The sequence below is a fragment of the Brassica napus genome, chromosome C5, assembly GCF_020379485.1.
Source record: "Brassica napus cultivar Da-Ae chromosome C5, Da-Ae, whole genome shotgun sequence".
In the NCBI taxonomy this organism is placed as follows: Eukaryota; Viridiplantae; Streptophyta; class Magnoliopsida; order Brassicales; family Brassicaceae; genus Brassica; species Brassica napus.
Genome location: NC_063448.1, coordinates 49,184,593 through 49,200,643, shown reverse-complemented (window position 1 = coordinate 49,200,643; position 16,051 = coordinate 49,184,593). Strand labels below are relative to the sequence as shown.

The following is a 16,051-nucleotide window of genomic DNA, read 5'->3' as shown; positions in this document are numbered from 1 at the left end:
TTTTATGTATTTTTAATAATGAGTTGTAAACTTAAAAAAATATTAATTGACAATTTTGGATTTATTGACTTACTATTAGTTTAAATTTATGGGAAATTGTTATAACTTTAAAAGTTAATGCATTGATAGTTAATAAATTTATTTTAATATTTGTGAAAAATCTAAAACATGCATTATTTAGAAACAGAAAGAGTATAAATGAAACATAATTTATACAGTCATTAGGAGAGACTACAAGGGAACAAAACGAGAGTGTAGATTACGATGATAATGCTTTGACGTGGTTTGACGATATGATATATGCTTGTAAATCTATACAGAACGACTTTACCATCAACTCAAAATTCGTGTTGTGTTGGAATACACAACTTTTTGGGATTTGAATAATAATTCGTATTATAATTTCATAAGTTACGTACATTGTATATATTGAATCAAAATTTGATTCAACAATTACTTTTGAAGTCTGTTGATGCCGTTGGTGACTGTTCGAATATAAATATATAATCAAACCAGATGTTGTTGTTGATGATCACTATAACCTGTTGGCATCATTGCTGACGAATGGAAAACGAATATGAATTTGGCCTCTAATAACTACGAACGGAAAAAGTTCATGAAAACTGATGAAAATATTATCATCAAAATACAAAAGGTTATTGTAGAATTATAGTTCAACAAGTCTTGGGGAATAATTGGAGAACATTAAAGAAGACGCAAGCAGAGGTGGAAGCATGTGAACCAATCGATAATTGATGCGATGAAAATGGGGTGGGTCGATCCACCACTCGTGCTAATGCTTCTATAATGCTTCGAATCTCATTTATTCGGTCAAATCATTTCTTCTCCAACGTCCAACACCCACATGTGACACGTACCTTATCAAAGCATATCGTAAAACGACCCCGAAATTAAAGCTAAAACTTTAAAGCTACATAGAAATAGAACATCCTACGTATCTATATATACAAAAAAATGTTCGCCTCTCTCCCGTGAAGCCACGCCATCAAGTCGTGCGTTATGGGAGTGACACGTGTCCCATTTTATATTTGGAGTCAAAATAAATAAATGCAATCAGGGGTAATCGAACCCAGTACCTCTAGCACTGGTAATTTTTCTTAAAACCACTAGGCTGAAGTTACTTTTTATAAATATGTGGCCGCGAAAATACTTATTATCGTGTCGGCTGGAAGCCCATGCTTCTTCTGCTTGTGGCCAGGGCCGACACTGAACTGACGTCAAGATGAAGGTCGTGAAAACTTTGCTCCAAACAGTTTTGCAATGTTTCCAACCTTTATAACTTGATGCATATAATATATATCAAAATACATTTGTTGTACACGTTTTTATTAGTTTTGCTTTTAAAAGAAGATATTTACAGTTATAAATATTTTGTGCCAGTGAAGTAATGGTTGAAAAACCTCTATACATATGTCATTTTAAAATAACACCCAATTTCTATATATAGTCAAAACATATGTCCATGTTATATTATAGACTAAATATTTTCTCTTTTAAAAATATAGAAAACAGTTTTTTTAGTTTACAAGCAAATGTTGTAGAGCAAGTATGTATTATACAAAATAATATATATTTAAAATCCATACGCAAAAACATAAAAGTTGTTATATGCCTCTTTCTGACACATGCACACTCCACTATGAATAAGAATTAAAAAGAAAAAACAGTATTGTCGTCAAACTTTATCACAAATCCACATTTGTACATCTATAATTATGAGTTGGACAATTAGTTAATTTGATACAATACCACCGGATACTAATAAGTAACACATAACAGATAACCAAATTTTTGAATCTTAAAACAAATTTCAACTCGAACATTTAGTGAATATCAAATTAACTAATATCCCGTCCGTAGGACGGGCCGACCCTAGTTATAACATAAAAACTATTCTAAACCTCTTGTATCTTGGAACAGAAAGAGTATTAATTTAGTGTCGGCACGTGTACTGTAAGTGTGACATCCATTTGCATTACAACCCTACATTATATTATGTACTTCCAGCCAATATAAATGCTAGATATGCACCCAACCGTTTTATAGGCGTGTAAATTTTGCATTCATACAATTTTTTTACAAAAATAAACTATGTATAAAGACATTATATACTTTCTCCGTACTCTTAAATAAATGCTAAGAAACTATTTCATAAAAATAAACTTTTCATGATTTCTATAACGATATTGTAAAAATTTTATACGAAAATTATAAACTTCAAAAAATTAATTGAATTTATTAAATTATTATTGATTAAAAATTATTGAAAATTAATAATTATAAAATATGATGTATTGATAATTGTAATTTAATATTTTTGATATGTGTGAAAATACTAAAAATCTATTTTTAAAGAACGGAGATATTATCCGTTTGGTTTCTGTTATTTATTTTAAATAGATGTATATACGTTTTTTTACAAAATATGACAACATTATCTTAAAACCTGTTATTTTTATAATTTTGATTTGGGAACGAGATAAGAAAAAAAATTAGATGGTGGATAATAATTTTCTTAATAGTATAAGAGCATCTCCAACGTAAAATTATATTTTTTTTCTCTAAAATAAAATAAAAATGAATATGAGTAAAAATGCTTCAATTTTATTCTATTTTTCACTCCATAACGGAGCTATGAACAAACAAAAAATAAATTACTATATTTATGGAGTAAACTCCATTATGGAGTAAACTCCATTATGGAGTGAAATATGGAGTTGTGTTGAAGCATTATTTATTACATATTCACTTTTATTCTATTTTCGAGGAGAAAATAGAATAGAGCTGGAGATGCCCTGACACGACGATGTAAATAAGTTTCTTCTAAAAAGAAATTTAAATCCAGGGCACAAATAGAATTAAGATAAACCACTACATACCTTTGGTATTTAACTTTTATTTCACACATATATTATATAACCACCTCGATATGTTATTATAGCCCTATAGATTGACTAACAAAATAACTTGATTCCTACATTTTACTACTAATTACATGTAGATTCGTGAATTATGTTGAACAATTTCGTCATCTTATCGTTTCATGACTTTATTGAATAAAACAAAAGAGGTTTTTCGCTTCAAAATGTTTTTAACCAAAATGTGTTAGGCGTAATAGATATATAGAACCCTTAGATTATCTACTAAGCATTTAAGGAATCACTAGATTTTGATCCGCGCAACCGCACGGATGTTTGTTTTCATTTTTTTATACATAAATTATTGTTTTAGAACATAAGTGGTATATATTTTTAACGTTAATCATCTTAAATATTTATATAACTATTTAAAATACAATAATTTTATAGTTTACATGTTATAATTAATCAATTGTTTAAACCGTATGTATTTGTCACCTCTTATTATATATTTATCTTATTGTATTTGCATTTAGTTATTAAGCAAATTAATATATTCATGAGAAAATATATTTAAAAATTATTTTGTATTTAATTTATGCTAAATTCTGACCCGTCTTTCAAAACTGGATTTTTTTTACCAATATTTTTATGCTTATACATTTTAGATAATATATTATTGTATATACAAAAGTCTAAGATATTTTAATTTTTAGACATGTATTATATAGTTTGTTAATTTTAAGCCGTTTTATCATCATATTATATTTTTAAATAAATAGTTTATATTTATGAAAATAAAATTTATAAATTTATCAATTTAATATAATTTTATCATATTTATTTTAGTATAATAATTGTATTTTAACATGATCATGACTATAAATTGATAAAATATGATATAATTTATTTATTTTCATTTTTAAACGATAACTTAAAATTCATTAAGTTATTGTTAAAATGTTTTTACACAGATTTATCAGAATTTTTAAAATATAATATATAAATGTATATTATATTTAAAATGAAAATATATTATGATTAAAGTAGTTACAAAGATTTTATATTATTAACTTTAAAGAAATACATGTTAATTTTATACATATATTATATAGTTTGCTAATGTTAACTCATCTTACCAACAACATATTAGATTTTATTTTTGAACATAAATATTTTATAATTACGAAAATAAAATATATAAAATATATAAATTTAATTCAATTTTATTATATTTAGCTCAATATAATAATTTTATTTTAATATGATTGATTATGATTATATAATAAATAAAATATTATATATTATTTTATTTTTCATTTTATAAACGATAACTGTATTAATGTATAATAATATTTTAAACTAATTTCGAAATTAGTGAAAATATTTAAATATAATTTCAAAAATGAAGATCTTGTAAAAAAATTTTAAAACAGATTTGTTAGAATTTTAAAATAAATATATTTATATTTAAAATAAAAATATATCAAAAGATATTATTATTAAAATATTTTAAGGATTCTATTTATTATTAGTCTTAATAAAATATATTTAATAAAAAATTTAAATGATGGTCCAAATTAAAAATTCATACATGAAAGAAGTGATGACTTCTGTTTTAATATATAAGATAGGTTCAAGTTCTGTTAAAAAGGGTCTTATCTCTACAAAAAAATATCTAAAATAGTTTTAGTTTAGCAAAAAAACAAATTTAAAATAGTTTTGGCCTCGTTAACGTTTTAAAAAATATACAAGTATAAGGTCCAAAATTTTGCCAAAAATATACACGCAACTTTAAGTACAGTCAGCCCTCCTTGCCGAAGCTCTAGCTATCAAAACTGTCCTCAATTATGCGGCTACACCAAAATCTGGTTTATATCAGATTTTGTAGGACTCATCAGAGCTATCAATTCGATCTCAAAACCGAAGAACATCTACGGAGTCTTTGCGGATATCAAACTTCCATCGTCATACTTCACTTTCTGTTTTTTTCCTTTATACTTAGGGAACAAAATAGGCCTGCTGGTTCTTTGGTAAACTTATCTCTTTGTAATCCGAATGCTTCTTGGACTTTGGCCTGATTATCTAATATTAAGAATTGTTGTTAAAAAAAAATGTTCAGAATTTTATAGTTATTCAAAATATTTCATGTATACATCAAATAGTTTAGATGTTTTTTTGGTGTAAGTTCAGATGTTAACAGTTACTATATTTTTTGTTTGAGAAAATTTTTTGATAGAGAATCATGAATCGAAGTTCGACTTCCATGGAAGTCTTCTACGTTAGTTTTTGTAAATGTGTTAAGTAACTTTAAGATATGTTTATTTAATTTTCAAAAGTGTTGAGTAACTTCAAGAATATCAAGTAACATGGTTTAATGTGACTTCTTAGATCATAAGATATACTTTTTAACTTTCAAGAAATTTGAAATTTCAATTTTCACTTAAAATTTTGAGTTTTCTGCTTAAACTTTAATTTTCCGCTTATATTTCAATTTCCAGCTTTAAATTTAAGTCTTCCGAGAGGACTTCCCAGAAGACTTCTAATAAAAGTGTTCTATCTTTGAACTTATGTAATGGTTTATCTTTTGTGAATTTGACTAAGTTTTCTTGAGAATTATTCTCTCTTAGTTATAATAAATTTGATTAATTTTTTATGTTATTGTGTTTTGCTATTGAAGTTGTATCAATAACTTCAATTATATCAAGTAATTTTGGCAAGATAATATTGTGGCATATGAACATATTTACCAATTTTTTTATTAATATCTCTTCAAATTAAAAAAAAAAATCACAACTAAAGGAGTACACATACAAATCACAAAACAGACCACAAACAAAACTATTATGGATCATTCCTCTACAAAGACAAGCTTGGACTCCACTTGATATGGAAGAAGACTTCGTCAGAAGACTTTCTGGAAGTCTTCTAGCACATTATATTTTAGAAGACTTCCAGGAAGTCTTCTAGCGCATTATATTTTAGAAGACTTCCGAGAAGACTTTTCATAAGTCTTCCAAAGTCTGCTCCAGATCTAAAAAACATGTATATCAATCAAACTCAGATCTGAAAAACCTGCATATAAAAAAACGTTCAAATGACTTAAAACAGAGAAAATGAGTAGAAGATTATATAGATATACTTTTATAGAACACACAACGTACATATCCAAGTAGAAGATGAGAACCATCTGGTTAAAAACATGTAACAAAAAGATAGATTAGTGAGAAAGACATGAGACAAAAATAAAAAATTCATATAAAATTTGGTGTTTTCAAGTCAAAGAGATTAGAGTGGGTTTGGAGAGTTTTAGTTTGGAAAATATGTAAGAACTTTATGCAAGATGAGGTTACCAAATAAAGAAAAAGCAGACATAAAAACGTATCAAAACACTCAGATCTGTTATGAAAGGGAGACATGTGAGAAGACTTCAAGACTCCGTCAGGAGCTTCTGGAAGAATTCCTCGAAGTCTTCTAGCACATTATATTTTATAAGACTTTGGAAGACTTAAGGAAAGTCTTCTAAAATATAATGTGCTAGAAGACTTCCAGGAAGTCTTTAAAAACTTCTCATAAGTCTTCCAAAGTCTGCTCCAGATCTGCAAAACATGTATATCAAACCCAAATCTGAAAAACTTACATATCAAAAAACTTTCAAATGGCTTAAAGACAGAGAAAATGAGTGGAAGATTAGATCTACCTTTATAGAACACACAAAAATACATATCTAAAATTAATAGATTTACCTTTAAATTAGTGGAAGATGAGAACCATGTGATAAAAAACCTGCAAAACAAGATAAGCCAGTGAGAAAGACATGAGGCAAAAACAATAAATTGATAGATGTTATGAAATAACTTATAATTTATAGTATCGGGAAATTTAAATAAGAGTAGAATTCAATACCCGTAGGAAGTAAATAACACTTAATATGAGAGAAAGAGTTTATTATAAGGAAGAAGAAGAAGATGTAATTGTGTACAAAAGAGTGAGATGAGTGATGGTATTTATAGTGAGCAACAATACATAAAATATCAAAGATGGTGCTTGATTTGGTAAATGAGTGGGTGATCATAGTGCTTGATGAGTAGATGATCATAGTGCTTGATGAGTAGATGATCATAGTGCTTGAGTTGGTAAAGGAGTGGAGGATCATTTCAAAGTTTATCTTATAACACTCCCCCTTGATCATCCATCTTGTATTAAGTTTCGTAACACTCTCCTTGGGGACCGGTGTCACTCTCCGCTCTCGCTTAACGTCTTTGTTGCCTCGTTAAAAACCTTTCTAGGAAAACCCAATGGGAAAAACCATAGTTAGGTAAAAAGAGTACAACTACGTAAGCTCCCCCTCGATTGAGCAGTCATAGATCCTTCTGATGACGCATTCCAATGTTATGGACATGTTTTCTGAATACCGAAGTAGGGAGTGATTTTGTGAAGAGGTCGGCTGCATTGTCGCATGATCGGACATATCTTACTTCAATCTCTTTCTTCTTCTCGAGCTCTTGAGTGTATGAGAAGAACTTTGGATGTATATGTTTTGTTCTATCACTTTTGATATATCCTTCCTTCGTTTGAGCAACACATGCTGCATTGTCTTCATATAGAATAGTTGGCCCCGTACTTTTGTCAATCCCACTACTTGAACAAATGTGTTGGCTTATTGATCTTAGCCATACACATTCTTTACTTGCTTCATGGAGTGCGATGATCTCAGCATGATTTGAAGAGGTAGCCACAAGCGTTTGTTTCTGAGAACGCCAAGATATAGCAGTGCCTCCGATCGTAAAAACATATCCTGTTTGCGATCGGGCTTTGTGTGGATCTGAAAGATATCCTGCATCTGCAAAACCAACCATTTGACCATTTGAATCTTTAGGGTAAAATAAGCCTAAATCAATAGTCCCTTGTAGGTAACGAAAGACATGTTTAATTCCATTCCAATGTCTTCGTGTTGGAGATGAGCTAAATCTTGCTAGAAGATTAACAGTGAATGATATATCAGGCCGTGTACAATTTGCAAGGTACATCAACGCTCCAATTGCACTTAGATATGGTACTTCCGGACCAAGTATCTCTTCTTTTTCCTCAGGTGGTCGAAATGGATCACTTTCAATGTTAAGTGATCTAACGACCATTGGGGTGCTAAGAGGAGTTGATTTATCCATGTTAAATCGTTTCAACACTCTTTTAGTGTATGTGGATTGATGCACAAATATACCATTTTGTGAATGTTCTATTTGTAGGCCAAGACAATACTGTGTCTGTCCAAGATCTTTCATCTCAAATTCTCCTTTGAGATAGTCTGATGCCTTTTGTATTTCTTTTTGAGTTCCAATAATATTTAGATCATCAACATATACCGCGATTATCACAAATCCGGATGTTGTTTTCTTGATGAAAACACATGGGCATATAGGATCATTCACATATCCTTCTTTTGTTAAATGTTCACTGAGACGATTGTACCACATACGTCCAGATTGTTTTAACCCATATAATGATCTTTGCAATTTTATTGCACATAACTCTTTAGGTTTGGAACTTAATGCTTCTGGCATTTTAAATCCATCAGGGATTTTCATGTAGATATCAGTATCTAATGATCCGTATAGATAAGCTGTAACAACATCCATGAGACGCATCTCAAGATTTTTATCAGCGGCTAGACTCATCAGGAATCTAAATGTGATCGCATCCATTACAGGAGAATATGTTTCCTCATAATCAATACCAGGTCTTTGAGAAAATCCTTGGGCTACAAGGCGAGCTTTATACCTTGTAATCTCATTTTTCTCATTTCGTTTTCGAACGAAAATCCATCTGTACCCAACTGGTCTCACATCTTCAGGTGTGAGTACAATAGATCCAAACACTTTTCGTTTGTTAAGCGAATCAAGTTCGATTTGTATTGCTTCTTTCCATTTATTCCAATCATGTCTCTTTTGACATTCATATATGGATTTCGGTTCTGGATCATCGGTATCTTCATTTACCTCACTTGACACGATATATGAGAAAGCATCATCAAGGTCATTTTGTTCATTTCTATTCCATATCCTTTTATTATGGATGTAATTAATAGAAATCTCATGATTATCTTTCGATTCATGATGCTCTGATTCATCAGAGTCCTTATCATTTATTTCTTCCAAAATATTTTCTGCTATTTTGGGTGCATCATATATTTCAGCTTTCTTCTGTTTCCTAGGATTCTTATCCTTAGAACCAGCAGGTCTACCACGCTTCAGGCGTGTTTTTGGCTCTCGTGTGTCATCCTCCTTTTCTTGTTCATTTGGCATTTTGATACGAGCAGGAGCATTTGCAGCTGGTATATGAGATTTAGTTACCGTCTTGGTATCTGCAAATGCATCAGGTAGCTGGTTAGCTATACTCTGTAAATGCATAATTCGTCGAACTTCTAGTTCTGACTCTTTAGAAGGAGGATCAAGATATAACAATGATGGTACACTCCATTTTATATCACTTCCAACATTTTTGTTTTCTCCCCCTAGAACTGGGAATACATTTTCGTCAAAATGACAATCAGCAAAACGTGCTGTAAAGACGTCACCAGTCTGTGGTTCTAGGTATCTTATAATTGATGGAGAATCACAACCAACATATATTCCCAACCTTCTTTGTGGTCCCATCTTTGTTCGTTGTGGTGGTGCTACAGGCACATATACCGCACAACCAAAGATTCTAAAGTGGGAAATGTTTGGTTCTCGACCAAACGCTAACTGTAGTGGGGAATACTTATGGTATGCACTCGGTCTGATCCGAATGAGTGCTTCTGCATGCAAAATGGCATGTCCCCATACAGAGGTTGGAAGTTTTGATCTCATGATCAATGGTCTTGCAATCAATTGCAGACGCTTAATTAAAGATTCAGCCAAACCATTTTGCGTATGAACATGAGCAACCGAATGTTCAACTTCAATTCCCATTACCATACAATAGTCATTGAATGCTTGGGATGTGAATTCACCAGCGTTGTCTAGTCTAACTCTTTTAATAGTATAATCAGGAAACTGTGCTCGCAGTTTGATTATCTGAGTTAGAAATCTCGCAAATGCCACATTTCGAGATGATAATAGACAAACGTGTGACCATCTACTGGATGCGTCAATTAATACCATAAAATAGTGGAATGGTCCACATGGTGGATGTATCGGTCCACATATATCACCTTGAATTCTTTCAAGGAACTTTGGTGATTCTTTATCGATTTTGGTTGGCGATGGCCTTACGATCAATTTTCCTAGAGAACATGCAACACATGTCATTTTATTCCCTTGAGAAATCTCCTGGATTTTCAATGGATGACCATGTGAACTTTCTATGATTTTACGCATCATTGTAGTGCCTGGGTGGCCAAGGCGATCATGCCATAACGTGAACTCTTCTGGGTTCCGTTTTACTACAAGATTTGATTCGATCTCATCGATATAAGTATGATGTAATCCCGAAGGAAGTTCTGGAAACTTTTCCAATATGTGTTTTCTGCCACATTTTTCAGAAATTACATACATGTATTTCTTTCCATCCTCAGTTGCAGACTGAGTATCATATCCGTGAAGATATATGTCTTTAAAACTCAACAAATTCCTTTTAGAACTCGGAGAGTATAAAGCATTATTTATGGAAAATTTTGTTCCATTCGGCAAAGTAAAGTTTGCTTTACCAGTTCCTTCAATCACGTCTGCAGGACCTGATATTGTATTGACGACAATTCTTGTCGGTTTTATATCAGAGAAATATCTCTTTTGTCTCAGAATAGTGTGCGTTGTTCCACTATCTGGTATGCATATTTCACGAATCCGTTTCTTGGATTTTGCTCCATTAGTATTTTGATCCATTTCTGAAATTATCATAAACATTAAATAAAAGTGAAACGTGAAATTTATTCATTGATTATATAAAGAAAACACACAATAATTATACATATATTGTTGTTAAAACAACATTATTCTTTGAAAACATAATTATTATACATTACAAATGAGGACTATTCAGCAGTCTTATTAGAAACATTTCCGTACTCTTCAAGAGTATTCTAGTCCAGCTCATTTGCGAAATCAGAGGATTCAAGGTATGAGGTCCCTTCAACGTTTTCCGTGAGGTTCACCTCTTTAGCCTTTCCTTTTATGGATTCTTGATATAACTTGCACAAATGTGGGGGAGTACGACAGGTACGGGACCAATGTCCTTTACATCCACATCTGTAACATACAGTCTCACTTTTCTTTGTGGTATCCTCTTCGGTTTCTTTGCCTTTATGAGGTTGTTCAGATCTAACCCATTTGTTAGATCTAATACTTTTAGGATAGTAAGGCTTTCCACGTTTGTTGTTGAAACGCCGACCACGACCTCGATTGGTATGGTTTCTCCTTCCCGAATATTCTACCGCCGTAGCATTCACTTCGGGAAATGCCTTGGCTCCCGTGGGTCGGGAATTATGGTTTTTGATTAGTAACTCATCGTTCTTTTCAGCCAACATGAGTGTTACCATCAATTCAGAAAATTTGGTGTACCCACATTTTCTGTAAATTCGGGATAAGACGTTGTGTTCTTTGTGGAAGGTATTGTATGTCTTGTCAAGCATTTCTGCTTCGGTGACAGGGTTACCACAATATTTTAATTGTGCAACTATCCTCAAGATAGTGGAATTGTAATCTCTAACCCTTTGGAAATCCTGAAACCTCAGGGTTTTCCACTCTTCAAGAGCGTGAGGGAGATTGATTTCCTTTTGATTATCGAATCTGTCTTTCAAGGCTTGCCATAGTACAGCTGGGTCCTCAACGTCTCCATAGTCGTGAGTTAGATTCTCATCTAAGTGCTTCTTCAGGAAGATTATCGCCTCGGCTATATGCTCGGGTGGCGATTTGTTACCGACTTTTATAGCTTCAGATATCTTTTTTATTACAAGATAAGGTTTCACATTTGTGACTCATCTGACATAGTTTTCGCCGGTTACTTTTAGAGCCGGGAACTGGAGTTTCTCGATGTTTGCCATTTGTATTTCTAAAACACAAAATAGTAATTTTATTAGAACTTCATAATTTAAAAACCGTTTACATTAATCATACAAGCAATTACAAGGAGAAGCGATGTAAATAAAATTAAACCGATATTCATCTTAAATTCACTCGGAGTAAATTCTCCAACGAATAAACCATAAATAGAAACACAAATAAAAATGGCACATAAAAACAAAAGTGCGCGAATCATCTTTCTTGAAATGAAAAATCGGAGGAGAGCGATTTGAAATTTTTTTTTTTTTTGAGAGAAGATGAAATGGAGTGAAAATGAGTTGTATTTATAGATGAAAATTACTGTTCATGACCGTTGGAGAAAGGGAAAATTTTTGAAAAAAATTCTTTGTGACCGTTGGGGTTAAATCGAGTGCACCAAAAATTAGTCCGAAAATATCGTATTAAACGGTCAATCAAATCTATAAAATTTCATAAAAGTGAAAAATTATGACAATGAAATATTTATGTTATATGACAACAAATCATGCGACGGCTCAGCCGATCAATGCAGAATATAAATAAATTATACGGCGGCTCGGCCGACCAATTAATAATAAACAGAATATAAGGCGGCTCAGCCGACCAATAAATAATAAACAGGATATAAGGCGGCTCGGCCGACCAATAAATAATAAACAGGATATAAGGCGGCTCGGCCGACCAATAAATAATAAACAGGATATAAGGCGGCTCGGCCGACCAATAAATAAATTAAATTACTAGTAAATAATATAGGCGGTATTCCGGCCATTATAACATGATATAAATAATAGTAGAGGCGGTATACCGACCATTATAACAGGGTATAAATGATACAAATAAATTTTACCAAATCGCAGAGTGATCGTGCTGATAACGTGTTATGAAATAACTTATAATTTATAGTATCGGGAAATTTAAATAAGAGTAGAATTCAATACCCGTAGGAAGCAAATAACACTTAATATGAGAGAAAAAGTTTATTATAAGGAAGAAGAAGAAGATGTAATTGTGTACAAAAGAGTGAGATGAGTGATGGTATTTATAGTGAGCAACAATACATAAAATATCAAAGATGGTGCTTGATTTGGTAAATGAGTGGGTGATCATAGTGCTTGATGAGTAGATGATCATAGTGCTTGATGAGTAGATGATCATAGTGCTTGAGTTGGTAAAGGAGTGGAGGATCATTTCAAAGTTTATCTTATAACAATAGAAAGTTTGATGTTTATAAGTTCAAAGAGATTAGAGAGAGGTTGGAGAGTTTTAGAATGATGAACATATCATTTTTGTTACAGCCATTTGAGAGAAGGAGAGAGAATGTGTAAATTTTTATTTATATATGGAGACAAAAATTTCAATAAGGTTAAATATTTTCGATTCAGAAGACTTTCAAGTAAGTCTTCTAATAGAAGAATTCCTAGACGACTTACTTGTAAGTCGCCAAGAAGACTTTAATATTTTTAGCGGGAAACTAAAATATTTTTAGCAGGAGTTAGAAGACTTTAAGAGAAGTCTTCTAATCGCCAGACGACTTACCTGTTAGTCGTCTAGACCCTAAACATAGCTCCTAAACTAAATGAACTAACTAAACACTTCATGAAATCAAATTAATCTTAAAAAGTGTTTACTATACACATAAATAAATATATATAGATAACATTTTAATATTTCAAAAAAACATTTAATCTTTCCAAAATCTAACCCTACGAATATATACAATACTACAACATATGTTGTCAAACCCTAAGCAAAAAAATATCATGATTAACTACTTTCACTCTTCTATGTTGAAAACTATTTAATTTTGTTATATCTTAATTTATATCACTTAAAATTGTTTATGATTACATGATTTTAATTTTTCATCTGTCAATTTTTTTTAAAAAATTATAAATTATTTTTAAGATCAACTATACCAGAAGACTTCCAAGGACGTTGTCTAGACGATGTACAGCATCTCAGAAGACTCAGAAGATTTTTCGTGGCTATATTCGTTAAATTGAATTATGTTTTTTTTGTTTGGTCACAAGGGGCTGGCTGTAATTTCACAAGACTTTTGGATTATTTTAGCATTTGATTTAAGTTTGGGTATACTTTTGCAGTCAAAATCAAGTTTTGAGTCATATTTGACAAATTCCCCATAAATTAATTACTCAAGAATAAAATCTTGGGCAATTTTCTCAAATAGCCATTTTTAAGTTTTCGTCACAAAAATAGCTCTAAGAAAATGACCAAAATAACCTCTTTTTATTTTGAAATTTTTAATATTTAATTTTTTATTTTTTATAATTTGAAACTCTATCCCCACAACCCCACCCCTTAACTCTAAACCCTAAGTGTAGATTAGTTAACTCTAGGGTAAAAATGTACTTTTACCCTTTAATAAAATTTATTTTGTTCTTTTTTTTCATTGAAAAGTATTTTTATGACAAAATTTTGAAAAGGGCTATCTTAGAAAATTCTGTAAGATTTTTATTAAATCTCTAAAATCTTTATTTAATACGATTACTCTGTGGATATGTTATAGTAGTAGTATTTTCTTTGTCTGCATAGTTTTACCATGAAAGTGGATGAATGGTTTTCATAAATCAACATGTTATAGCAGTAGTGGTATTTTCTTTGTCTATACAGTATTATCCGTAGCATATTAATAGTTCTCCTTTTACGTCCATTGATTTGTTCCCAAATTAAATGCAAACACGATAAAAGTAGATGTTTCGGCTTTGTTTCTTCGCCTATCCTAAACCATATCTATTAGTGGGCTACGCATTATACCAAACTTGTAATATCTTGCCTATACGGATATTCCACTTGACACTTGACACTTGACATTCAACTAATTTCCTAATTATAATATAATGTCCATGATTTAATTTCATTCAGTCATGTCTCCTCGATGGTCCATTATAAGTTAGGCATCCCATTCTTCTTATGAAAGGTTATTATCATCATCATATCACATTACATATGATCACATGATTGGTCGTGTGGTGTGGGGAGACATCTTAATTATATTATACACCAATATGCCTAATTAATTAATTTTAACTTTTTTCTTATATATAAGACTTGCTTTGGCTCAAGTATACATTCTCTAAGTTATATATAATTACTCTTTTCAGACTCTTTCTCTCTTCTCATGGCGTCTGTTCAATATGGTTTGGATCAAGGCATGGAGACTTTCAACGATGAGCTTATGATCATGTCGTTTTTAGAAGAAGAATCCCCAGCTGAAAATCATATCAGCGTTACCGAAGAGGAAGAAGAGAAACTAAACCGTGTAATTAGATCGTTAGAAGTGGAGATCAACATGAGTTCTCCGACCATAGAATCTCAAAAAACGGATCTGCAAGAGATCACGAAACCCGGTCTTGAAGATGATTTTGGGTGGCTTAACGACTTTGATATTGGCCTGGTTTCGTCTCAAAATGATGATGAGATGATGAAATTGTGTACGGAACTTTCTTACATGGATGGTGTGGATAGTAGTGTTCTTGAGATTGAAGGTAGTGATTATTATTCTCATATTAACTATGGACTTACATTTGAGGAACCAAGTCTTTCTCTGTGGCAAGAGAATAATGATGATGTAGTTATGTATTGATTGGTTTCATGAAGTCCTGGTTTAAGAAAAGCTGTTTCAATATCAGTTGATTATTATATAAATAATGTAATGATTACTTGAGAAGACTAATTACCAAAACTATCATATGTATCAACATGAGTTGGATATAAAAATATATAATTCGGTCACACGAATTTTCATGATTTAACGAATAGTCGTTGACGTTAACAAGAATTCTCTACATATTGTAGGATAAAATTACATAAAAGCCCTTGAAATATGGTTTAGGAACAACATCAACATGAACTTAACATTTTCCACTAAGAATAAATTTACTGGACTTCATAAATAACCCTACATATATAAGGGATGCGTATTCCCATAATCAACTTTCATTTTTATTTCAATATATTCGCATAATTAAGATTCTGGAAACCATTAAAAGAATATAAAGAATATAAAGAATATGAAAAAATAAAACAAAAGGAAAATGTATTCCTCTTCTAATTTGATAAAGAATAATTGTTAAGGAACCATATGGAACAAATATTCTTTGTAAATGGTATAAATTGTAAGGAATGATAAGA

General features: G+C 31.2%; 1 protein-coding gene across 1 annotated transcript; it reads left to right on the top strand.

Moving 5' to 3' along the window:
* Positions 1-15,038: 15,038 nt before the first annotated feature.
* Positions 15,039-15,667, top strand: BNAC05G39030D. Its single transcript, XM_013819588.3, has one exon. It carries the CDS (start codon positions 15,039-15,041, stop codon positions 15,501-15,503), a length of 465 nt encoding a protein of 154 aa, XP_013675042.1. The 3' UTR covers positions 15,504-15,667.
* Positions 15,668-16,051: the final 384 nt, after the last annotated feature.